The 27,929-nt window shown below is 37.6% G+C and overlaps 1 protein-coding gene across 1 annotated transcript in view; it reads right to left on the reverse strand.

Annotated features, from left to right (window-relative positions):
• Window positions 1-320: 320 nt before the first annotated feature.
• Window positions 321-27,929, reverse strand: part of banp (BTG3 associated nuclear protein) — a 33,438-nt gene continuing 5,829 nt past the window's right edge. Inside the window, exons 7-13 of the mRNA XM_011476288.2 lie at window positions 27,661-27,900; window positions 25,034-25,192; window positions 23,546-23,667; window positions 22,128-22,199; window positions 20,183-20,227; window positions 5,382-5,522; window positions 321-1,321 (exon numbers count right to left, since the gene is read on the reverse strand). Of these exons, the coding sequence (XP_011474590.1) occupies window positions 1,205-1,321; window positions 5,382-5,522; window positions 20,183-20,227; window positions 22,128-22,199; window positions 23,546-23,667; window positions 25,034-25,192; window positions 27,661-27,900 (896 nt within the window). The 3' untranslated portion in view covers window positions 321-1,204. The remainder of the gene's footprint in view (window positions 1,322-5,381; window positions 5,523-20,182; window positions 20,228-22,127; window positions 22,200-23,545; window positions 23,668-25,033; window positions 25,193-27,660; window positions 27,901-27,929) is intronic.

A 27,929-nucleotide genomic window follows, 5' to 3' on the forward strand; every position in this document is an offset into this window, starting at 1 on the left:
ACAAGAAGAAGCGGCCAAGACCGTGGATGTTGATTTATCAAGTTTTTTTTTTGTTGCCTGGTTGTTATCTTCACTACAAAATACACTATTACATCACTTTGAGCATGGGAAAAACATCCAACCCAACACATCCATTCTCAGGGTGTCTCAGTCAGTGTCATGCTTATCTTTTTTCTGACTTCTCTGAAACCCATTGTTAATGAAGCATTACTCTCGCACGACATGCCTCCGGTCCATAGAAGTAAAAAGAAAAACGTTTCGAACACGATGGGGTTTAAAAGCAAAAAGATTGATTACAAGCCCCAAAAGTTTGGCTTTTATTTTTCCCTTTTGCTGACAGCCCAGTAGCAAGTTTGTATGATTGTTTTAACAACCTCCACAGCCTCAAATAGAAATGATCGTTTCAGACAGTCATAAATCCTCTTTTTTGAGAACTAAAATAAAAGCACCCTTTTATGGTAACCACAAACATGTTTATTCACACGAACGGATCAGTCACACAGGCAAAATTGGAGGAGACGAACATCTTTTAGGGGTTTTTTGTCCGCCGAAAAGCATCTAGTTCTGCCTACCACTGGCACCATCTCTTTAATTCGTGCCCTTCTGAAGTTAAAGCTTTCCACATTCAATTCATATCATCTTGCAATTACATAAATAAAACAAACTAAACTGTGGGACTGAACAACTATGTAAACAAGCTGAACACAGTAAAAGAGGGTTAAGCTAATAGCTGGGAGACAAATTATGGACTGAGCTGTTGTAACAAAAAGAACTCTCTTAAAAACAACGGAGGTTAGCATTTCTTCTCTAAATCCACTTTCCAGTGCAAGTTTCTGTACAGATTTAGTACAAATATCTCCATGTGCAGAAGAATTGGAGCTGATGTTGAGGCAGGACGACGCTCCGCATAAAGATACGTTTTTTGCAGCGCAGAAAGACCTTTTTCATGATGATGGAGCACAAAAGTCTTTTAAAGATCTGTGAATATTCCCACACTGCAAAATCTGTCTGGCAATGAAGTGAGACATTTGCCAGGAAAATCAAACAAAACAAAAAAAAATAAAAAAAATAAAAGTTATCCCTCCGTTTCATCAGTGACCTTTAATATTTCTTCAGACTTTTGAAGTTGTGTGCTTGTCGGACTGTTTAGAAGTTTATCAAACCAAACTGAAAGGAAGAGATAAGATTCGAACACAATAAGATCTCAGGTGGCAACAGAGGTGACAATCTGGACAACCTCGCCGCTGCCTCCATGGATGGCACCTTGGATGGCCTCTTTCACCTCGATGTCAGCCTGCAGGGCGGGGGCCAACTCAGCAGCCTGCAAAGAGGACCATGAAAGGAAAATAGAGAAATCATCAAACCTTCTCTCTTGAACTCACCATTAAATGTGACAAACGCAATTTTTCAAAGTTCCCATGCGTATCTGAGGCAATTATCAGCTCAAATAGTCTAACATGATTGATTCTCTTATAATGAACTGTACTGAAAAAGAAAGTATGTCCAATTTTTATTAGGATCATCATTCCAAGGTCTTTCAGTCTTTCCTTTAAACCAGTTTTAGTCATTGCTGCGCTATCAGTGCCTCAAGAGTACCTAGGAAAAAGCAGTAACATCCAAAGACTCACACCCTCAAAAATATTTTCGCTAAAACACATGAACTTGTTGGTTGTTTAAGAAAAAAACACTAAGGTTTCTTCAATTTTTCCTCAAAGACTGAGCACTGTTGTTGTAAAAATGACCAAACCATTCTGAATAAAACCAAAACAGAAATGATTTATTCCATAAAAATGAAACTTTAGCTAATAAAAGCATGGCTGCCCTCTTGGGACAATAGACTAGTAGATCATCAGCAAAAAAGTAGCACAACAAAAAACTAATTAATTAGTTGTGCTTAAAACATGCGTGGTTATTGTGAAGCATTTCACTTAGTCCATGTGTACAACTGAGACAAAACTAAAGATGAAAGAATGTGGGGAAGAAACGAGGCAGAGAAAAGCTTGACAAAAAAAACAACTCATTGTGTTTAAATAGACTTCCCTCATGGTTGATGACACAGTGAGTTTGTGCAGCTAAAAAACCTAAGAAAGAGAGGTTTGTGACTCAGATGATGACTATGAAGAATGACTCACTCCTTCCTGAAATACATGCCAGAGGTTCCTTCAAAGACACCTGCAGCATGTAACCCTCCCTGCAGCCCAGCATGCTGTCACTACACAACAGCTCTGAATGGAGAACAGCTGGACCCGGCTAAAAGAACAATCCAACAATCAAGCAAACGTTGGCTTAACGGAAGCCAAGTAAACATCAGGCTTTTCTGTAGGAATTCAATCGCAACGTTGCAAAGCAAATATTGATTTTGGTTGAAAAAGCTAGGAGGAAAAAAAAGAAAAAGAGTAAAAGTTAGTGCATTGATTAGAATCGATATAAAAGACAATTTTTGTCATTTGTTACAAGTAACTGCCAAGATTTTGGAATCGGAATTGGGTTGGAACTGGTTTTAAATCAATTTTGAAAATAAAATTACAGCTAATCTATTATTAAGAAATGTTAAAAACCCCCAGTTGTGTTTTTAGAGTTTTTAACATGTCCTGGAAACGTTTTTTTGATGATGGAGGACATATAGAAAATGTCCTCCTTTGCATTTCTGAGTATTTCTTTATTCAAATCGTTGTAAATTAGCAACAGACGAAAACAACGCAGAAGGAAGAAGCTTGTAGTTGTGACCTAGAAGCTACAATTGGCAGGCGACAAGCCCGCTGCATTCTGATGCATCCACCTGCAGACAAATAGATCGATGTACGTCTTTGAACAGCTGGATGGCTCCAATATTGCTCGCCATTTTTCTTTCACCGGTAATGTTAGGTTGAGGTCGTGAAGGGCTAGCAAGAGACTGTGTAAACAGATAGTTGACGGGAACGGGGGGGGCTTACTCCGCGCCAACAGTCCCACCAACAACTCAAAAAGAAATTTCTGCTTAGCTACTGCCGCTCTGCAGAAATGATGTCCTAGAAAACAACACAGGTTTACTGATTTTGGCTAAGAATGGCATAATTGTAATTAAAAGACCTCTATTGACCTCTAAAGACCTCTATTATAAAAGGAACACTTTTACAATAGATCAATATGGAGAGAAATTAGACTCAGTCGGATTTGTGCGTGCGTAATTCTTGATTTGTGCGTAAATTAGGATTTGTGTATGCATATTCTTGCTTTGTGTGTGCGTAAATTAGGATTTATGCATAAATTTGGATTTGTGCGTGATTTGTTACTCACATAATACGTTTTGTGTATAAGTTAAAATTATATAAAATGAAAAAAATACAAAATGCAATTTACGTATGCACAAATTAAGATTACAACAGCTTGAAACTACTTACACACACACATCTTTGAAAAACATGCACGAATTCCTTGTTACGCACACACCAAGCCAAAGTTACGCACGGATCTACCGTGAGACTGTTTTCACGTCTCACAAATTCGTCCGTAAGTTCTGCGTTTAAATACCAGTGGAATGCTCGGCCATTAGAATTTTCCTACCAGCCTTCCCTTCTAAACGTATTTTCTTCAGTGGGTGTAGCAGGGCTTAAAAAAACGTTAAAGGAAAATAAAAATTATTATCTGAGAATTTGACGTTCACTTTTAAGCAACTGTCATACAGACAAGCAGGTGAACACTGTTGGTAGCGTGCAAGAATGTGCTTTTTATTCTTCATAGGAGCTTTATTGGTGCTGCCTTTATGCTGAAAATGTCTAAAATCAGTAGGAGTACAAAAAAAAAAAACATTTCTCTATCTGCCCAGTCTCAAACCACACATTTGTTACGACCTTCAGTGAAATAAATTAGTAACTTTTATTGAAAAATGTGGATTTAAATTTTATGGCTCAAACTAATGATAAGTGAAGCCTAAGAGCACCCAGAGCTCGCAAAAAATGCTTGTTGGAAAGCAAAAGATATCCCTTTGTGCTAGCCCCTACTTAATCTGGTAATGGAAACAATTAAATAAAAAAGAAAGGGAAATGCCGAACCAAATAAATAGATTGGACCCAGTAATGTTTCAAGGATTTGTTTAAATGCTACCACATGTCTGGAAACTGATGAGAACAGGTCTCTTTGTAAGATATGATTCCAAAAGAGTGAAACAAGATCAGCACTGACCTTTCTGTAAACTTTGACCTGACAGACAGTAAATGGTAGAAGCGAGTTTAAAAGCTATATTTGTTAAAGGAAAACACTGCACCAGGTAGCATGAGCATGTTTCTTCCTGGGTCTTGTTTTTTTTTTTTAACTTTTTATTTCTTTATTTTTTTACCATTTAAACTTCCTTGGAGAGGTTTTAAGTGGTTAAAGCAGACTAGATGCAGTTTTGGGGTCTGGTTTTTCCAACATTGCTTTTATGTTGTTGTTCATTGTTACCCATTGTTGCTATTTCTATCTATTGTCCCAGCAACCCAAACCAAATAGCCGTACTGAACTCCATCTGCTCTGAACCGTACGGCAGTGACTGATCAAACCTACGTCAGCTTTGTTGACTTTGCTGAGCTCTGTGTACAATCAAACTCCAAGCACTAAATGAGATCTTTTCAAACCAAAAATTCCCTTCAAACTAATCAGTTGAGTAAACAAACAGTTGATTGCAAAAAAAACAAAGAATAATTAAACACGATCATCGTCATTTTTCGGTGAATCACACCCAAAGAACGCAATGAAAAGGACAATGCTCATCTCAGACAGTTCAATAACTTAGACAAATGTAAATTAAGAACCGTCAAACTGAAAAGGCAAAGACTTTTGTTTTGTTGTCTTCTAATACCTTTGTAAAATATTTGAAGTTTTGACACAAATCATAATGAAAGATCACTTATACAGATAAGAAGACAAAAAGAGTAATCTCATCATTATCATTTAGTAATATAATAATTTTTTTTTTTAAATCAAACATATTAGGATGAGAAAACATGTTTGAAGTATTATCATCAAATTTGGTTTAGATCTTTACATTTAATATTCACACCAATGATGCTATGCATTTTTGGAAGTATCAACAGTGAATCAGTTGCAACTTTTTACACCATAAAACCAAAAAGAAGTGAAAGCATTTCAGTGTAGATTTTCTTCCAGTCAGATTATGGTGCATAACTTAATCTGATTGACATGATTACTGATATGCTTTTACTTTAGCCCTCTATTATAGGCTGGCCAGAGAACAAATGTGTAAAGTAGATTCCCATTACTACCGATAGTTGCTTTCATATTTGGCAGCTGGAACACATCGCAGTAACACTTTGTGTTTAGTGGAGGGCTGATGTTTCTTTGTGTTTTTTGTTTTCCTTTCAGTGAGTGTACTACAGTGTGACATGTGAAAAGAGAGGGTTTACCTGGACAGCTGCAGCGTGATCTGTTACAGGTGCCAGTTGGACGTACTGCACTTGGATATCAGGCGGGAGGGCGGAGCCTTCCACTGCAGTGGCTGCTCCATCCGCAGACGCAACAGCGATCAGCTGAGCACCACGCAGCACCTGAGGTAGTCAGGAAAGAGAAAAGAGAACGGCAAGTTAGGACTATGACCATTTCAGCCTTTTCTCTTTGTAGTAAGTCATTCTGTTCACCTGGGAAAACCGTCCAAACTGTTTTGAGCCAGATATCAGTTCAGACGAGGAAAACAAAGACATAATTGGATCTATTTGTCTACAAGCAGATGCATCACAATGAAGCAGAGCAGGGAGCTTGTGACCTGCCAAATGTAGCTTCTGCATCACAGAGACAAACTTTCTCCAATGGCGTATTTTGTTTGCTCCTGATTCACAATTATTTGAATAAAGATATAAAATCTTAAGCTCAATTTTCTTTATACACGATCATGAGAGGAAATGTTAAAAACACAAAAAAAGGGATTTTCATCAGAGTTGTTCTTCAAAACTAAACAAAAAAAAAGGTTAAGTGATTATAATATCCCACTGTTGCTTTGAGCTGAGTTTTAATGCACCAACTGAATAACACTGGGGTACAGCAGGAGCAATATTAGTCATTTCTACAACTTTGTCGTGTTGCAGGGCCGTCCAGACTGTGACTACACAAAGATAAATGCCATGTGAATTTTTATGGTTGCACATGTCCTCTTTCAAATATTCAGGCACAACTGCTGCGAGATGAGTGGGGTACTGCTGTAAATCTGAAAGACTTAACACCCATGTGACAAGACACATACTAATCAACATGCAATCATCTTGTCAACACAAAGACACAGAAAGATGGATGGAGGGGAAACATTCACTTAGCTTTGAGCGAAAGCATGTTCATTTTAATCAGACAGACAACAATGAATCATTCAAGTGTGGCCTCAGTCTTTTTAACCATAAGTTTCCCAGAGGGTGGCCATTACTTATTTTTGAAGTGGGCTATTTGTTGATGAGTTTTTTTTTTTTATCCTTGAATCTTTTCGAACATCCTAAGTTTACAATTGTTTGCGTGGATCTTGTGGTGGGAGGTCTCTGTTGCCACTTTGTCTTGTTCCAGCTGTGCTCAATGCTTAAACCGACTGAGACATCTTTAACAGACAATAAACATTTTTGTTTAAATATGTGGAAAAGTCTAAACCTCACAGGCCTCAGACGATATTTGTTGCCCTATAACCCACGGGGTCTCGAAACCCTGAGCCTGACTGCGACTTTGATGTTCTGAGCTGGAAATGAGCCTCAGAAGTTCATTCTGAATTCACCAAAGAGACACTTTGCCAGCTTCACCACAATTTCTGCTGCCTCATCGCCACAGTGTGCCAGGCCCATTCAGGCCTGATGGAAGCCATTAGTGTACGAGTTGAGCCTGACTCATCCCATTACACAGCAAGGCCACTTCAAGAAGCGACTGGATTGGGGTTGACTGTGCTCATCTTTTGATATCACTGAGGATTCCAACAGCTGTGCCTAAATGAAAACCAGCGTTTGGTGGCCCATAAAACACAATCATGTGGAACATACCCTGGAGGGATGCTGTAAACAGTATTCTATTAAGAAATAAGTCACCATGTTAAGAAACACTCGGGTCTGCCATCCTGCCAGGAGTTTAAGGAGAATATCAATGCAGCGAGTCTCTGCCAGCAGCCACATTTCTTACCAAAGGCTGGGAAACTGCTAGATGGATATAAACACCTGGCAATATTTGGTAACCAGACCATGATAAAGTTGTCAGGCAAAAATCACGAACATCAGGGCTTTTGAAGGCTGAACCCACCCAAACAATGCTGACTCAGACAACTTATTGGGAACAAAGAGAACCTAAAAGCAAGTTGGCTAAATATTTCTTTACAAAACACTTCCATAAAGAGGCATCTTCTCGTCTGACTCATTTCTTTTCTTTTACTCAAAAAGCTGATTTAGCTTCAAACTAAGTCCCATTAAAGAGCAAACACAATGCTTTGGCGAGGTGGGGTTTTTAGGGATCCTACGCAAGAATAGTTAACACTCGTCTCCCTCAAACAGTCGCTACTTTCATTTGTGAGCAGTTTGCATTCTCAGCTGTGAGGAGCAGCACACAGAGGCTCGCTAAAGCATTTACAGAGTTGGAACAGACTATGAGATCTCTGCAGTCATTACACAGGAACTTTTTGCCGCTACATCCTGTCCCACGACTTTTTTTGACAGAACAACTGGCCTCCTCTTTTTCAGTTTAACAATTTTACACATGGCTTTAAAGCGTAAGCCAGAGAAAATCAATCAGAACTGAATGTACAATCAAGAAATGAAGATAGTGTCACAAAAAACTTGTTTTTATACATTTACTCGTGTTAAAACCTATCAGTAATGGGGTTTCAAATGATACTAATTACCTCTCATTTTGTCAATAGAGCATAATTATCATTAGGCTCACTGGAAACAATTTATTTGAAATGATTATAATGGGTTTAGAAAAGTCTTGATGAGGTAAAAAATAAATCTGAAATGTTTTATTGTCAAAAAAAAGGCCAGACAATTACAAGAACTAAAAAGTTCAAACGCACAAACCTTTGAACACTACTTAATCACCCAAAAGACCATCTGCGGCACTTTAGGGTGTCTTCTGACCTCCAGATTTTAGTGGCCGACACCTTTAACTAATCAGATTGTTGGCCAGAAGAGAGCTGGAAGACCACAGAGCAGTTTAGACAGGCAGGAATAAAGAGCTGTTACACTGTTACATAGTACATTTTGGGGGAAAAAGAACATGGAATAACCTAGAAGATCGGAAATTCCCTGGTGGCTTTTTAGCAGATCTAGCCTGGAGGGGGAAAAAAGTAAAAAATAATAAGTAAAAACTAAAATGCAAAAAAAAAAACAATAATGATAATAATTCTATAGATTTAAAACCCTAAAGATGTAAAGCAATGGGTAAGAGACGACAGATGCATGAAAAAGAAATACAGCAGCTTAAAGTGCTTAAAGTGAAAGAGCATGTTTCACTGACAGAAGAAAACTAACCCAAAGGATAGGGAAAAGTTTAAACCGAAAATCCATCTCTGCTTGTCAGAGAAGCTTCAATTTAAACTAGTTTCCTTTCACGTTACAGAAAAGAACGGAATCATGAGAACTGTAAGACAGTTTGTAGAAAAATACAATCTTTTAAAAAGTCCTAATTTGATACACAGAAAGGTGCAAACATAAGACAGACTTTGATAAAAATGGTGTTTTTGGTGTTTTTAACATGTTCTTGTAGCCTTTTTCTCATAAGGGGACATTTATAAAGCAAATTAAGTGTTTAATTGCATTTCTGAGTATTTCTTTATTTAAATTGCCCAACCCCTGGCTCAAAACTCTACGGCTGGATAGCTCATATGTTACTCTCCTTTTCGGTTGCGCCTATAAGGTTAGGTTGGGGTTGTGAGGGGCAGCAATCTAGTGGGAGAGAGTGCAAGCGAAGAGATGATGGGAAATGGGGGAAGGCTTACTTCACGCTAACTCAGACGTGAATTACTATTAAACTCCTGCTTCTCTGTTGGAACTATGGCCAAGAAAACGACTCAAGTTTTTGAATTTTGGCTAAAAAGGCATAATCAGAATTAAAAGACAACTGGGAATGCTTTTACAATAGATCTAAAGAGGATCAGAGTGGGTCTTCAAAAGGAGATCTGAGCTGAATGTTGTATGTTTTTTTTAATTGTACTCCTTGACTGACTCAGTTTTTTTAAATAATCTAAAGCAGTGTTTTTCCACCTTTTTTGACCAAAGGTACACTTTTTCCTTGGCAAATATCCTGTGGCACACCAGCAACCAAAACGTTTTTAAAAAGAGAAACTCTGTAGTCTGTATTGATCTACAGTCCTTCCGCATGCATTTTTTGTAATATTTGAGGCACAAAAAGTTTAAATTTTCAGCTGTTTTTCCTAAGAGTTGCAATACCTTTTAATAAATTTCTAATACTTTAGTAATAATTATTTCAAAAATAATTTGTTTTTCCCTCCAGTTTATTAAAATAGAATTTCATGTAAATCTCACAAAAAACAAATAAAATGACACTCTTTCCAAACGGTAATTTAGTTATTAAATAAGCCTATTTTTTTATGTTTGTGCTAAAGCAACTGTAATATATTATCACAGCATGCTTGATGCATTTTAGACAAACAAAGATCAACATTATATTAATGCTTATAAGTTCAGTTGTAACTACACAAAAAGTGAACAAGCTGGTGTTTCATTAGTTTTTCTTTTATTTAAATCAAAGATGGAACATTAACAAAATATTTTATTTATTTTTGGGGTGAATAAATTGTTTCAGTTTAGTTTAATTGTGTCTGTAGTCCTGTTTCTTTGATTTTCTTTTATTTTGTTATTTCTTATATTTAAACTTAACTTCAAGTTTTTCAAAAAGTGAATAAAGTCTGAAATGGGATTTGTCCTTCAAACAAACATGATTAAAGAGCAGTTCTTTCTTTTATAAAGATAACTTGGACCAAACACTGGAATCTCTGACTTTAACTCGTTTGTTCTCCAACACAAACCTTGAAGGAGAAATAAACTGTTTATCTCTGATTTCATCAAGAAGCTTTGCAAACTGTTAGAACAGATGTTTTCTTTTGTTGTGCTTCATGACAGTTAACAGCAAGCAGCACAGTAAGAGATTCTGTCACACCAATGCAACATGGGAAATGTAGTGAAAAGCAGTGGCGCTGATGCCGGACTGACTTACTTATCTGAGCTTCATTATTTTGTTCACTTTTTACACGATCTGACACCAGATTCCATGGAGGGAATGGATGATCCTAAATCTATATGAGCCCCGGTTCTGCACATTGCCCTCCCTCCCCCATTCTCTTTCCCCATCATTTGTTTGTTCACAATGAACACAATTTGCGCATCAAATTTGCGTCCTCTCGCCTTTGTTTTTTAACCCGTGTCAAAGTCGCAGCTGGACATTTGTCCAAAAGTGTGTTTAGAAACCTGACGCTCCTGACGCGTGTGGGTGGAGCTACCATCAAAAGTTTTTCTTAAAATCCTTATGAAAGAGAGGAAGATGATGAGAGATCCGGTGTATTTATTTTGAACAGCTCCAGAAAGCAGTCAGCAAAATACTCGGTGTGAAACCTGTGCCTTTTTTGATGAACACAGAGCTGATATTCTGGTGATCATAAATGTTTTTAGATAGCTGAAAATTAATAATTTCCCGCGGCACACCTGACCATCTTTCACGGAACACTAGATCAAAACGCTGATCTAAAGGATCAATGATCTTTGTACGAAAACGCACCTGAATCTGACTTTTAATACACATTTCAGGCTATATCAAATAAAGCCACTTAAAGCTGGTTTCTATCATACTTAAAGAAACACCAGTTCTTCTTTCAGATGTAAGAGGGAAAAAAACACGGAAACCAAAAAAGAAACATTTGGACTTTGGAGTGCCTGGAACTTCCTCTCGGTTCAGCTGCTGTCAACAACATCCGAGGTTGCCAACACTGGACAGATGTCCGAGCAGAAACACTAGCTCCGGGTGGCTAGGTGGGGTCAGAGCCAAGGAGTGAGAAAACTGAGGCTGGTCTGCAAATTGGCTGGGAAGATCCACATTTGTCCTACACATTGTTTTGTCTGGATCTGGAAAAAATCTGGATAAATCTGCTTCATTGGAGTCAGTAAGTCTCTTAGTTAGACAACCATTGCCTCTCTTTATATTAAGCCTGGGTCTTGTCACATAATGTAAATGATTAAAGAGAAATCATTGACTTTGTGATTCTGCTAAAGATTATTTCACCTATTTGCAGATAAACACTAAAATAGTCAACACAGTCACTTCTCAATTCTCACTGATAATATAATTCTTTGCTTCAAATGTTATAAATGACCTTGTGACCTAAAAATTTACAATTTTCCCCCAAAAACCCTGAGTCTGGAAATGAGCAAACAGCTCAACACATGCAACCAATCAAACCCCTCCTTGGCTTCATAACTCCCACCAGCTAAGAGGGAGTCACACTGCAGTAGAGTTTACAAAGGTTTTCAACTGTAGCTTAACTTGACCTCTGATCTCCGACCACAAAAACAGGAGAGTGCTGATGACATAAATAATAAGTGAAGATGACAACAGGGCTGCCTAAAAAGCAAAAAGTAAAACAAAGTCATTTAAGGTTTTATCTGTTCTCCATTTCAAAAACAAACTTGGCGCGCCAGAATGACGAAGGCATTTTTACGACGTCAGTAAATTTTTAGGATTTAAGATGTTGCCTTTATCATGTTTCCAATTATCCTGTTTGATTGGACGGAGCCAGAGGAGATGATATACACAGGTTGTAAGACTCTACTTACAAAATATCACACTAAGACACACATCATAACAAATCAATTTAGCTTACGCCAAAATTTAAAAACACAGAAATGAGGCCAAGACGTTTCTTAAAAGAAATATTCTTTTCCAAACATACCAGAGCTGAAGAATCTTCTGTTTGCAGTTTTACTGCCTTAGAAATTAGGTACCAAGAGAAAGGTTGTAAAATCTGAGAACCAAACACGTTCAGATGACCTGTGATTGAAGCCATCAAAATGCTGTTGTCAAAAAGACAAACACACCCGACACCTTGGAATCAAAACAGCTGCGAGGCTGAATCCGGTTTGAATCCACAGATGACGCACGCCATCATACTAAAAACATTGTGTAAGCCCATTGTTGAACACATCAAGGACAGACATCTTTAAGGAAAATTCAACTTTACTACTTCTATTACACTTTAAACAGGTAAATAATGCTTGGTTTACTCCCATTCCCATTAATTTCATACTATCTCTTTGTACTTATCACTTGCTTAGTTGTCACATAAACATTTAGACGATGCTAACGTTAAAAAACAACCTTTGGCACAGATTAATGTTATAAAATACTCTTCCATGATAATAGCAGTCACTTTTCTTTATTCCCATTCAAGTGAAGGACACTTTTATGTATACCCACATCTAATGTGTTCCTCTGTCAAGACAGAAACCTGCAAACAAAAGATAAATAACATGGACGGGGGGATGCTATACCCCGTTAGACACAAAAGCTCACATTCGGGACTAAAATCATTTCCCTGTCTTTCTTCCTTCACCTCCAGGCCAAAATGCCTTCAGGATATAACACAGAGCACTGCTCCTTTGAAATACGATCCACCACCAGGCCTCTAAATCTCAAAAAGTTTACGTAGATCAAGCGTATTGTAAAGATAGGTCATAAAACATTTTGTCGTTATCTTATCCTCTAATTTTTGTCCTTCCCTAGCACTGTAATTCACAGGCATCAGGGAAAAAAAACCTAGAAAAGAAAGGATTTTTTTCAAGCAGAGACGCATAAGTTACTCAAGCTTACAGCCTGCCAGACGACTCTAGCACCCAGGTTCTGTAAGGTTAAACCTACCCTGATCATCCTCTTTGCTATTAGAATTTACAAAGCAGACCCGTCTCATGCCGACGTGTATCAAAAGAGGCCGTCCGTGGCTTTTGCCATACAAAGATGAACAAAAGAACACTCGAGTCTGTTTGAAAAGTTAAACTTCTTCAACATTTGTCTTCCTTTCCCTCTCTTTAATCTGTAATTACAGCAATCATGTTCTCTATTTTTCTTCCTGGTGCCGTCTTCCAGGTCCTGGCAGCAAGAGCAGAAGGACCGCTGCCAAGCTGGCCTCTGCTCTGCGACTCATTTCCCACACTGACTGTGAACAATGTCGCTTGGGAAGATCCAACAGGTGCACAGAAACTCGCTGACAAGAAAAGATGGCAAGGATTTAACTGTGAGGAGGGGGGAAAGAAGCAGGGGAAATGGGTTGAGACTTTGGAGAAACACATCTAAAAGCCACGATGGCCAGCAGTCAAGTCCATCATCGATAAACGATGCAGGCCGATGACAGAATCACTGACTTTTGCAAGGCTTCATAGTCCTCTTGAGATGTGCTGGATTCTTCAGACAGTCATGGTAAGGTTTAATGATTTCTGATGTTGAGAGTCCTTTCACATCTACTGGCCTGCTCAACAGTGGATTTGCTGCTACTCTGCAAGATTCATCACATTCATTTCAGTCATTCCAGGCTAGAATAGACAGGAAAAAAAAGTCAAATACCAGTTTTGTCCATCAGACTACATTTCACTCACTTAATTTGATGGAAGATTAAAAGACAATTGATTTTCATATTATCAACCTAATATCTAAACTCCTGTTGAACCAAACTAAACGAGGATAAACACAACATAAGCAATAGAGGTAAAAACAAAACAAAAAATATATCAAGTTAAATCCATTTGGAAAGTCTGGTAGCTTGTCCAGGGCGTCCCTTTTCTTCAGGGAGCTCAGATAAGAGTCAAGCACGACTTGTAATCCTCATTAGAAGAAATGAAGTAAAGGGTTAAGAAAGAAGACAGAAGGTTATAAGAAATTGTGATAGTGATGAACAGTTTTTTTTTTGTTCCTTTCTCATCGGCAACATCAAGTGATTCATGAAACTTTAGGACAACAGCGGGAGAATGAGTCAAACTATTTCTCTATGGATCGAGCTTTTTCCCATCATCTCATTTTGGCTCTGTTGTTTTTCCTCATGTAGCACAGCACTACAGTCATGTTGCAAATATGTTTATCAGAAGCACCTTATTAGTAGGAAACATTCTGTGGGAAAATTGAAAGTTTTATAACTTGCAAAAGACACCTAAACATTACATTTGGAGAGTCAAAGTAAGCAAAGTAAGATTGAAAGGAAATGACATTTCTGTATAAAATTCCCAATGCCAATAATGGAAACTCTGCCAGGTTGTGAAAGCTTACCAAATGGACAAGAAGCCATGTAGAAAGTTTCAAGAAAGGAACTAATTCTTTTTTTTCCCAGAATCATATTGTGAAATGGAAGAAGTTTGGAACCGCAAAGATTTGGCCCACGAGTAATCCTACAGGGAAGCTTTTTGTCAGAGAGGTAACCAACATCTCTGCCACTTTAGAGCAGATCCACAACTTCTCTGGAAGAATGGAACTGTTCCACTTTGTAAGGCAGGCACAAAAAGCGCTATGCACATCATGACAGTGCAGACAGTTAGCCAGATGTCACTGACAGAACATGGCAAATACAGATCTGAACTCTGGAAAACAACTCCAAACAGAATGTCTGGCAAACACTAGATACTGCACATTACAAAGGTAAAAACCCACGTAACACCGAGAGAACTGTCACGGTGGCTGCATCTCACAGGGTAGTTTTGGGCGAATGAAAGGTCCAAGAAGTTCCGTCAGCATTCCAGGCAAGGAAAGACAGGCTAAGTCATGAACAACAAGATCTGGCAGATGAGCTAGCTTAAACCCAGTTCTTTTTTTAACTCAATAGTGACCTAGGGGTTGCCAAGAGAATGTTAAAAGAAGAGAAAATATGACAGTGTACAGCAGAAACCCTGAAACAGAATGTACATTTTAAGAACTACCCCAAAAAAAGCTTGAATTATTAAAGCTAGATCATTTTTCTATAGTTTTTTTTAAATAAATATGCAAATTATTAATGTAAACCTAACAAAATCATTCACAAAACCATTAAAAATGCATTTTGTACCGATAACATTTTTTTATTAATTAAATAGATTAAAATCAAATGTGTGCTTTTAAAAGACATATCAAGCCCTTTTTAAGATAAGCTGTGTTTTCACTCCTCAATAATGTGAATTGTATTTTATAATAACTGATAAACAGAACTACTAGAGGACCTCATTTGTCATTCTTGACATACTTGGAAAGGAACACAACTTTGATTACCTTGGTGGGTGCTCCACTGCACCCCCTACACAACCTTGCTCCATTATTAAGGACTAGAGAGACCTCATGCTAGAGCAGAAGACTTTATCTGAGGTCATTGTTCCAACGGGATAGTGCTCCTCTCCATGGTTTTGAACCTGGTAACACCCTTATTTGTTGTGTGATTCCCAGCTCAGTTGGTGTCAACTTTTAAGAATCAATTGGACAAAAATGTGTCTTCCAGATGGTCTCCTCCTTTTTTTTTTTTTTATTTGCTTCTGTCTCCCTGTTTCCTTTCTGCCGTTTCCTTCCCTTTCCCTCCTTCTCTTTCTCATCAGTCACTCCTTTCATCATCCAGGCTCCCATTTGGTCTGCATCAGTTCAGGGTAAGATCACAGCACAGAGGAAGGAGGGCACTAGATAAGAGGCTGGAGACTGTGAGTGTGTGCAGTAAAGGACTTGTTATTTTGTAGTTTCATGGCTCTGTCTTTCCTCGTCTGTCTGCATGAAAAGGTTTTTATGGGGGATTTTGGACCCCTTTCTATTCGCATTGCTATGACTTTCAACTGGCACGGTCACCTTGAGTTCAGAGCTTAAGTGGCCCCGATTAACAAGGAAACAGATGTGCAATCCTCTGAATTGAAAGCAATAAATCTGTGCTCCAACTGGAACTATACAGTGAATTTAAAATGATTGTGCACATGAGCCGTTAGATAAACATACAAAGGGAAAAGCAAGATGCATTTCGCATGCTGCTGGTGCATGCAGAAGGTCTCTAGTGGAAATTCAGAGGACGATTGATGGACAGAGGGAATTCAAGGGTCAGTGCGTAGCCTTGTCAACATTTTAATACAGCACGTCTCAGAACGAAAACAGCTTTTTCTTCTATAAAGCAGGAAAAATGATTTAACCTATTGTACTTTTTTTAAGTCCTAAATGTATTTGCAAATTTTGGGGGGAAATAGCTTTGAATTTGGTCTGGAAGTTTAAAACAATAAATAAATAATTGGTACTGGTTGAATCTGTACATCCAGTTTGCTTTTAACACCGTTTTAACGGAACAAAAACAACTAGGGGGTTTTCCTTCAACATAAAGCAAATTAAAAGTTACGCAAAAAACTAAACATTATTTAAAGAAAAGCTAATTTTGGAAAGGCAGCCTGACCTATAAACTAAACGATCTTATAAAACAACACCTCAATGCACACGTCTTCCATTGTTTTTGATGGTATTTTTGCAGGCAAAAACAAAATTACCTAAATCATTTCGGAAGATGGGTTTTGTCTTTTGACAAACAGCCTAAAGCGTGAACTCAAAACATGTGGAATTTGTTTACACAGGAATAAAAGAAGAGATTTGGCTTCAACACAACTAATTAAACGAGCAATTACTTGTATCCATCGCCAGCACAAGGTTCAGAATCTTTTGTCCTGATAAACTCAAGACAGAAGATTCTGAAATTCCTCTTGTGAGCTTCTTACAGAGCTTGACAATGAATCCTCAAGGGTTGATGCTGGGGTTAGACACAACTTACAGTATGCCCACAAACAAAAAGAAATAGGGAGAAGATGGAGAAATACCAGACAAACAATGCACATTTTAAACACTTTATATACCGGTAAATGCAAAAAAAAATGAAAAATAAAAACATTCTGACAATAATACACTTCCATCTTGGAATATCCCTGAAGGAGTTGGATGTGAAAACATATGTTAGCTGTTAAAAGTCAAAGCCTGAGAAAGCAGCGGGATTTGACCCGACAGTGTAAACATCTCACAGTTAACGTAACTTGGAGCAACTGGATGTGGCAGGTGGCCTTTAAAAAACAAGTGTAACCACAGCCTCGCCACACAGGGAAAATGAAATGAGGAGAAGGAGGCTCCCTCAGAGAGGAGCAGCAAGGAGAGCAGGGGGATCCAATGAACTGCCTAGACTAGGTTATGCTAACATAGTTGGTGATATTGCACCGGATTACAAAAACACTGACATAATGGATAGTCAGTTTAATCTTAGCCTTTATCTATGTCAACAGACATAATGCCTGTCAATTGTTATTAATGAATTTTCTTCCAAGATACTCATAGTTGGTGGATAATGCAGGATTTCTGTGCCTCTTATCAGATTTGTGTACAAATAAAACCCCCCCTGGAACAGGTGCTAATGATGCAATAATCATTCTTATCCATCCTCTCCTTTAGGGGTTCTTTGTAATGTCAAACGGACATTTGAGTATTTATTGGAAATGTAACCATCTTTTCTTGGAACACATGACAGAATTGTCGTTCCACTTCAGAACATAGAACTGGCAAGTTTTGGCCTGAATCATGAAGATCAAAGAATATGCTAATGTATCAAAAGAATGCCCAAGCAAACACCATGTTGAAAGGTTTCAGATATGCTTTTCATGTGGGCCAAATTTCTAGATATTGCATAAGGAACCTTTTTGATTGTTTGTTTGGTTTTTTTTGCTATATTTTTGTTCATGTAATTTTAAAGAGGATGGTGATTGTTCACAGAACAACTAAAAAAGTCGTGTTCAAAGCAGTGTTCTGCATGCATGTTGTTCCATTGTACAGAAAAGAGTAGTTCATGAACTCAAAAGGAATAACTTCTGGAAATCTGTTGCAGAGCTGAATCTAAACCGGAGCCAGAACTTATTTAAGATCCTTGCGAGAGACACAGAGGAATGCAGATATCAGGCCCCGCCAGCAGGCCATCTGAGGACACCAGTATGCTGCTGGGAATTGCGGGTGTTGAGGATTCACAGCAACTACCTCAAATCGATTTAAAACCCACGCAGAGCTTAACAGGCAATGAAACAATACAAACAACAACACAAACAGTCACAAAGAGCATCTTGAATCCATAAGAAAAACCTAACGACTAAGATCTTTATCAGAATATAAAGCACAGAGAAGTAAAGGGAACTTAGTTCAAAACAGTGGGTGGCTCGCCACTCCCGTTCCACAGCATATTTCTAAATATTTTCAATGAGAGTCAACTTGAGGTTTTTGTCAAACATCGGAGTTTAAAGAAATTAATTTAAAAATAAAAACTAGTGCAATCCTGTTGTGGCCAATCAGATAAAAAAGATCTGAATGTGAACAATGAGAACATTTTCTCTTAATTTAAGCTTAACAGTAAGTCCACATAATTGTTTGATCTGAAATGTCCCTTCCATGCACAAATGCCGTATACATTATAATGTGTTTTTATAGGGTGATCGTTTCAAATGCCCAGTGGCCCCAAGCTTGTAAAAGACGCAAAATAAAACTAAGAGCGGAGCAAATATCCCAAGCACTTAACCATCTTGAAATGAGTCATCCTGAATAATACATGAAACTTTCCATTCCTTTGCAATAATGCTCACAGGGAACACTAAAGTTTGCATAATGTTAAAAAAGACCACTTTTTTTTCTTTTATTTTCCTTTTTAATTAGTAAAATATCATGGTTACACAATACTTACCAAGAAATCGAACTAATCATTCTTTTTTCTTACATTTTGTTTTGTTTCAGACCTTAAATTATTCATTTATTACTAGACTAAAATGAATTGTGAACCATTTTTCTACAATTTCTATGGTCAAATTAAAAAAAATAGTCATTTAATTTTTCGTGGAATTGTTTTTCTTTTCCTTTTACATATTTTCCTTATCAGCCAACATAAACAATATATATTTTGATAGCTTCAATATAAAACTTTATAATGGCCACTTGTCATTCTCAGTCTATTTTAAGAGCTGATGAAGATTCAAGCTTCAACTATTTGGTTGATGTGTTGATATAATGTTTCACTAAAGCCACAGAAATCTCTTTCCTCACAATGTTGACCATTTTATGAAAGGCCACTACTCCCTCCTGTAGCTCCACAGAATAGAGCTGACGCCCCCAAAGTTTATACCCCTTCTGCAAAATATATTAAAGATCATAATAGCCAGATTTTTGCTTTATCAAACCTCAGCAAACCTGTTTCCAAAAAGTAAAACATTCCTCTCTTTCCTTTGTCACCTTAAAGCTTAAGTTGAATCATCAGCTGGCATTTTTTTTACTATTATTGCGTGTAACCATAGTGTTTATACTCGTGTATGATTATTTAAACAGAAGAAAATTGTACTCAAGGTTGAAGCAGACTTCTGATGGTTGTTATCTTTCCCCCTTGAAAGAATGCACTGAGGGTCTGGAGTTGAGGGTGAGCCCCAAAATACATCCACAGATGGGCCTCCTTTTTAATCAAACTACATCAGTTATTAGAAACTTTTATAGCCAAAGCATCAGGATGTGGAAATCTCCAAGCTGTTTAAAATCACAGTTAATTTAATTTAGGTAAATGTCTAACTTTGAAGAGAGCAACAAAGAAAGGTCATGTTTAGGAAAACCTTTCTGGATTTCTGAGTCAGACATGGAACAAAAAAAATAGTTTTGTTTCTCTTTTTTTTTTTTTTTTTTTAAATGAACACTACTGGTCTAATTGTGTTAGTAAAGCCATTCATGGAAAACACGTTTTTGACACTTGTTTGAAAGAGCCTTTAAGAAAAAAAACTAGAAAAACTTTCCTTTCCTAAAGCTTCCTTTCTAAGCAAATAAAAATAAATCATGAAAAAGGGAAATCAGGAATCCGTCTGTGAACTGCAATGACCAGACAAAAGACCAGTTCTGCTTTGATCAACGCTAACAGAAATTTAGGAGAAAAAGGGAAATGCCCCAACTCCAAAGTCAAAATGGGGGAGACAGGAGGACTGCACAAAAAAAAAAAAAAACACAATTCATGAAAGGGTACATACACCCTATGTACTGTGCTAGCATTTCACACGCCAAAGAAAAGAGTAAAAGCGCAGAATCTAAATCCATGTAGAAAGTTAGGACTGCAGACTGACAGCCATGCAGTTTGAATGCTGTAATTCGCCATTTTGAAAGACGTTTTCAGACAGTGCTTGTTTGCGGCTATACATAAATGCAGGTGGGAGCAAAATAAATCCTTTCCTACCTGTCCATCCTGGCCAACGTGCACCTGATGAATCTGAAGATTTCCCTAAAAGGGAAAGAACACAGACAATTCAGCAGACTATTTTCATATGTTTCACATGAAAGAACATAAAGTCATCAAAAATACTAAAGAACCTCCCCACAAGGTGATTTAAGTCAGAAAACAGTGCTAAGCTATTTACAATGTTCATTAAAAATTGTTTTCTAAACTGTTTTAGCTAATCTTTGAATGCTCAGTGATCACTGGCTTTACATAAATCATATCAAGTTAAAAACCCTTAAACACTCGCAATGCTAGTTTGCAAATCATCAATATTTGCATCTGACAAACCACATCTACCTCATTTAATTGAACATTTTTTCTTTCTGACAATTATATTTCATGCACAGACACACACACACACACACACACACAATGCACTCTGAGCTTGCAAACAGATGAGGAAAGGATTTCTGAGATGGTTAAAGCAGACTCCTATAGCAGCTTCCTAAAACCAGTGATCAGCAGCTGCTGATGGAAACATGTTCTGGGAGGGGCATCTGGTTAATAGGGGATTTTGTTAGTAAGCTTTAAAGTAAAAAAGAAAATCAGCCAACAACAAAAAAATACTAATAAAAAAAATACATAAATGAAATAGTAAGAAGAAGAAAAATGTTCCAGAGAACAAGCTGTGTCACTTAACTCTTAAACGTGCTTCAGTGCCAACACTGGCTAGGAAATGAGAAAACCACTTGCTTAAGGTGTTAATTTCTAAATGTCAAGCTATCAGGCATGGACTATATAGATCATGTACAATATTTGATTACATGAATGAGTGTGTAAGTAGACTGGCGCCTTGAAATAAATCTCCCCCACTTCCTTGAAAAATCATTAGCCCCGATGCTGATGCAGGAATTCCTCCTAAGAACACACTGTGGTTTGGGAGTAAAGTTTAGAAATGTAACTGGCAGCCTGCATGTGCGTGCAGCAACGTCTGATGGGGACATGAGTCACCTGAGAATTATGTGGAAACATGGCCCTCTGCAAAAGCTGTTCAATGTATTGTATAAACAATAATATGCGCTGGCGTCAAGCTGCTGCCGATCACTGCTTAAGGCGAACAAACGCTGCTTGCTTGGGCTTCAATAAGAAAGGAAAAGGCTCAAAGGGTGCATACGTGTTTGTCAATGAGCCCTGTCCGGCTAACACAGCTGAGTTTTGATCACTTTAAAAGCAGACTTCCTGAGTGCTTAATGTATGTGCGGCATTGGTAAATTTGAGTGGCTACTGGAAAATGGCAATAGCTGCCTAATGACACCAATCACTCCTATGGGTGCATGTGCTTCATCATCGGTTAATCTATCTTGGAAACACGGTGCTGGCTTTGCTAAAAGGCCTCGCCACTTTGGGTTAAGTAGCATTTAAAAAGTGGGGTTGGACTTGGGAATAACCTGGCTGTGGTACTCATTTTACTAGCAAAAAGCTATTTTTCTTTCAGAGGTTAGACATTAATCTTCAAGCTCATCTAAATACTGCAGATAATTCAGAACAGCAAGTCAAACAATGCCAGTCAAAATAAACTCATAAATTAAAAAAAATTACAAACCATTCATAAACTGGTAATGCCGCAACAATGTTGACCTTTTTTTTTTGTTTTAAAACCACACATTTTTCATGAAGAATGAGCTCTGTTCCGTTTAGAGCTACATTCTTCTCTATGAGATATCAGCTAAGGACTTGAGAAAACCCATCTAGGCCATGTCAAACTTCACTCACTAGTCCCTAACCCCTAAAAGTCTTCATCGACCAGGACTATCTAGGGCCCTGGATTTTAACATCATTCAGACACATGCTCACCACTTGTTTTTCTGTAAAAATGGTGACTGTCCTATAGAGTGCATTAAATGGTGAGTAGTGAAGGAATTGGGACACAGCCTTAGTGTTTCTGCATTTCTCAGACACTTACCTCACTGTCTTGCGTGATTTGGACCTCCTCTCCTTGGGGCACCTGGGCAATGTGTAGCTGTCCCTGTGGGATCTGCAACACAGAAACAACCACTGAACCTACAAGTACAGAAAGATGCAAATACAGGTTTTTTATATATATATTTATCAGGACATATATCAATTTTCCTGGTAAACTCAAACACTTTAAAGCCTTTTTGTTTTTGTTGTCACGTAAAGAGCCTTACCAGGACCTTCAAACAGCTGGGACATTTACCTTCACAAATATATGCTCCCGTAATAAAAGAAGGCTATCTTTGTGGATTAAAACAGGTTCTAGGTTTTAAAAATCTAAATGTTTGGTTTAAATACTGGTCACACAAAGAATGAACGGGAAATTTGATTTTCTTTTAATTATGGCTTCATTAAATTAAAGTCTTTGGTTTTTAAATAATTGCACATACAATTGAATGCTTATGTAAGCACTTCACCCACAAACTAAGAACCTTTGAAACTTTCAAAGTAAAATTTAGATATACATATATTTGCATATACCTTCCAAGGGTTTCAACAATCTGTTCAAACCCTGATATTTTGCTGCAAAATAATTATAAAATGGGTGAATTCTGGCAATAACATTACATTTTGAATTATTTCTTTTATTTAAGCATTTAAATCTGAATGTCACTTTTGATTTTCTAAGCTTCTCAGATTCTTGTTTACAGGTATTAAAGGACTGTAAACCTTTGCTTTAATCACTCAAACCCACATCTGCTTTGGATGGGATATATATTTACTGAACTTGTGTGATTAGGAAAGTAATCCAGCAAACAACAAAGCATCAATGATTGTGTACACCTATATAAATAATGTTTCTGTTTGAAAGTTGTGACTTTTTTCCCTTTAAGCCGAGGAATAAACTTTACCAACAATAAATTATTTTGAATTAAAAAAAATAAAGCACAACATTTTTGCAAAGCTTTTTTTTAAAACTGTTGATATTGTAATAAAGCAGCAAAATGCGACTTAACAAACAAAGTTACAGAGCTGAATCCATCTAACTGATTTCTGTTTTTTAGGTTAATCTCCACCATTTTTTTTTTCCTGTTTTCTTACATTTTGGCTTTTTCTCAGGACTGTCAAAACACATGAATCATGCGACTGCTATCCAAGGACAGAAACGCCCAAAAATGTAATGATACGAGTGTGGCACTGCCATTACACATGAGAGAAACATGAATCAGAGCTTTTTCTTATTTGTACAGTCAACTGTGTGTTATAATTACATTTTCTTGGTTGGCAAAGTGGCTCTCCAGTTCATTTCTTTGGGAAACTTTGGGAAAATGCGAAAGCTGACTAAAAACTGCCTGGACTGTTACAGCACACAATAATTTAAAGATTATTTTTAAAGGTGTCTCTATGGATAAGAATGACACACACCACTTGAACTTGCCCATCTTCACTGATGCGGTGGAACTGGACCTGCTGATTGGCTAACGTGTAGTGCAAGGTCTGCTGGGTGGTTGCCTCAATGTGGGGAGTTTCCTCTGAGAGGCTTTCATCTGCACAAAAACAAAACAGTCATTGTTGCATTTAATTGTTACATTAAATTGGGAACTGTAGTCTTTGTAAAAAAAAAAAAAATTAAATAAAAGGGGGGAAAATGTGCACAAAGAAAATGAAAACATTCGTGCCATCACACCTAACGTGAAGCAGCTCAGCTAAATTTCTGCGCTTTGTGCGCCAACCCACTAACCAAGTTTGCAGAGGCCTCTCATCACCCCATGCCTGAAAACCCACAAAGAAGATATTATCCTCAAACACATAAGCACAATTTCAAATGTTTGCTTTTAGGATTTCAATACCCAAAAAAAACAAAAAACCTTAGGAAGGCTTTTTGGACAGATTTGTTTCAAATCCCAAAAAGAAGTAAACAGACAACTTTGAGCGAGACAGCAGAATGCAGACTTTGTTTCCGAGTAATAAAGAACATTCATCAGATGTTGATTTTCAAAGTAAGACTTTCTCTCATCTTTCATTGTTACAGCTGTGTACCATATTATGTAAATAACTATTAGGACTTTCATTTACCAGATAATGAAGGATGTGCCAGGTGGTTCATGTAGACTCAACCTGACAGTTTGCTAATAAATAGGGGTTTGGAAAGCATAAGGAGTGCCTCTTAATGCGATATTAACATTCTACTTCACTGAATACAGAATGCACGTGTGTGATTGACACGTTGATAGATGCACCATGTGAACTAACATTTGTGGAATGAAAAGACCTGACAAATGCACCCCATTGTGTGTGTGTGTGTGTTCACAGGATTTGCGAGTTTCTTCATTTCCGTGATCAGAGGTGAAAGGTGACACCTCACTGGGAGGGAAGGACAGAGAGCATTGTGTGTAGATTACAAACATCTGCACTCATCCAGGCTGTAACAGACTGCACTTAGGTTAGGATTCAGAAATTGCTTTCATATAGCAGATGAGGTAAGACAAAAGCTCACTTCCTGCCTAAAAGAACTGGTTGTAAGAAGAAAAAAGGTTCCCAACTTGGGCGGTCTGGAAAGAAATGACTTCTTTTTGTAGGGAAAAGGTGGCTTTTCTTAGCTGCAAAAGGAAAAGGAGGTTTCGACAGGATCTACGGTGATGCTGAACCTAGTGGTGTGTCGTTGGATGACAAAAAAAAACTACATTTTATAATGTTTTTGTAAGATGATTTTAGACCAAGTAACATGTCGGGTGGTATTTTTTTTTTTAATATCCATACTAAAAATGATGTTATTTAGCTGTACGTAAAACCTTAAGATTTAAAAAAAAAGTCAAATTAAATTCCCCTTTACACACTTTAGTTGGTCTAACAAACTGTCAAAGACCGTTTTCTAGGATATTCATGCTAAAGTTTCCTAATAATCTCTTTTACCTGCAGCCGAATTACGAGGCGTGCGTTTGGAGAAGCTCTTGACCGCCAAACTCTGACCACGCTGCTTACGTCTCCAAGCAGTGCGACATTTTGAATCAATGCTCTGCTTGATCCGGTACCAGTCCGATTCAGAGATGCCAAATTTATGGAATAAGTGGCCTGTAGAGAAATGGAGACATGATAGAATTACAGATACAGTTTAAATATAATAGGCAGAAAAAATATAAAATTAACTATAAATACATGAGGGAAGCGCAACAAAGAAAAAATAAAGATTTGACTTATGTGGATTGTTCTGTTGTCTGGAAACACCTGGCTGTGGAGATTTGAGGAAGTTCTGGATGGGACGTTGGAGGAAAGACTGCTTAAGATTAATTGCTAAAGCTGTGTCTGGAGAGCGCACCGGCATTTGTTTCACTGCTGGCGACCCTTTCTAGCAGAAACTGCAGCCGCAGTAATCCTCTCGGCATCATCAGAGATTTAGTTTTGCAGAAACGATAGCTGCACATGTAGGTCTTAGTGCTGAATGTTTTCCAGTTTCCAGCTTGGAAACACAAAAGGAGTCAGACAGCAGTTTGACAAAGCCTGGATTTTATTGCAAGAATTCATGTTCCTGCTCCCCCGATCAAAACCTTTCCATTTCTGATGATATGTTTGAAAACTATTGTTATTCTATCATTTCTCTAATGATTTCTACTTTCATTAGAGGTTTAAAGGGTCATCATTTGATTTGATTTGATTTAATTCATTGAATCTCTGATTTATTTGGAATTTTGATTTTGAAAGAGTTTTCACAGATCTAGTCGTTTCAACTAAGGAATGTTATGGCATTCATTACGAAAATCATTTCAATTCTTAACGTTGACTTTAAAGAAATTTACAGCAACAGCATTTTTCTGTTGCATTTTCATAAAATTACCTTTTTTTTAAGCTCATCTGAGAATTTTATAAATAGAATAGCATTGTGCTATGAAAATAAATTGATTAAATAAATGTAATTCAGTTTAGTTATATTATTGCTAAGGAGACTCTGGGAAAGGCTATGTATGAAAACAATCAAATTGCCCAAATGTTAAAAAATAATTATTCTTAATAATAACAAAAATAATACAATTCACCTAACAGTAAAAATGAATCATCTTCACCTTTCACACCTGCCGGCAAGTTAGCACAGGCCTGACTGTCCTGCATCACCCTTTTAACCTGAACTGCTTGACAGCTCATTTCTATGTAAGCTATGGCAAAGCACAGCATTTCCAACCTGAGGCTAGAAAACTGAAACAAAAGGAGAGCTGAGGGATCTGAAGCTTCTGGAATCAAATTATATAGCAGCATTTGTTTGCACATGATGGGTCCTGCAGAGGCAAGCAAAGCAGGTGCACCTTCAATCCCTTTTTCTTTCCTTTTTTTTTTTTTGGGCGAGGCAATTAGATCCTACAAAAGTAACCCTGTTTCTACTGCAGTCTCTACACGTGCCTGCAACCACAAACACAAACTACCAAGAAAAAAAGGCTTATTTGTTTTTCAGATATCAATTCATTTGATTTTTTCGCTAATTTCTAAAATGTCTCACTGTGTTTTTTTTTTTTAATATGTGGGTGGACTTTAACAAAAGTCCTTTGAAAAAGACATTCAGAATTATGAGTTTGTATCCTGTTACAGCATCTCCAGTTAAATGTGAACAAATGGTGGAAGGACATACTATGCTTGAACTCTTCTTTCAACCTCAGCACAGCTGATCCACTGCTATGAAGTTAGTGTGAAAGACAGATTTAGTTTTGAATCAAAAACATACAGCCTCCCGCTACCCAGTGTTGAAGAGTAAAAGAGCCAGAAATATGCATCGCTACCCAACCATTAGACATGCACTTCAGAAAGAACTTTAATCCCACATGTGTTACCGGGTAAGATTTACTAAAACCAAACCCAAGTGGGATACACCATGAACTTTTAAACTGCCACAAAAACCATATCAATGTACATTATATGGCCAAAGGATTTGTTTACCGATGAATCTATTCAAGTCCAGACTTTTTGATCAGAAATCAAAGTTGACTGAATTTCGAGTGACTCCATTAAGATATTTCTACCGCACATGTGCATGTCATTTAGAGTCTGGAATGTAGTCAAATGTGTTACACATTAATGTGAGAGCAATGATGAATGCATGTTGTTATAGGCCACCTTGGGAATACAGACTGCAATCTATTTCTGTGTCTTATTGAACGCTGCTTTGTAATGGAATTAGGATGAAAAGTATGAAGGTCTTGGAAAGTTCAGTTACTAAATAACATTTATACATATATTTTGGCAGTGCAGAAATTGTGCAGTAAACATTAATGGTCGCCAGGCACTGATTTAGCATTTACAACACTGTCAATTTGCCAGTTCAGCCACTAAAACTGACAACTTTATCTCACTGAGATCCACTTGCAGCTTTGACAGCTCCTAAAAAACTTACAAGCAGACATGTTTTCATGTCAATAAACCTTGATGACTTTATCATTAATGGCATGTGGGCATGAAAAGTACTTTTCAGAGTGTAATGAATTTCATTAAGTTTATCTATCTCAATCGGAAGGGACAAAAATGAACCAAAACAGACGTTCATAGTTTTTCAAACTCACAGCGAATGCCGTAGATCATGAGTGGGTCAAGCTGCTTTTTTCCATGTTTTCCTTGACCAGAAAGGTTCGACATGGCCTGAACCTCGCGGTGGAAGAGGTAATCCAATAGGGTCAGGGCCATCTTCTCTGCTGTGCGACAGTTTGTGCTGATGTGAAGCATGTCGGCCGACGACACTGGACAACGAACGCGCATCTCTGGGTTATTCTCATCTCCCAACCAGGAGCCCTCAGGATAATCCTCTGAAAGAAATAGAAAGACAGTCATTTGT

This window comes from Oryzias latipes, chromosome 6, assembly GCF_002234675.1.
Source record: "Oryzias latipes chromosome 6, ASM223467v1".
NCBI lineage: Eukaryota > Metazoa > Chordata > Actinopteri > Beloniformes > Adrianichthyidae > Oryzias > Oryzias latipes.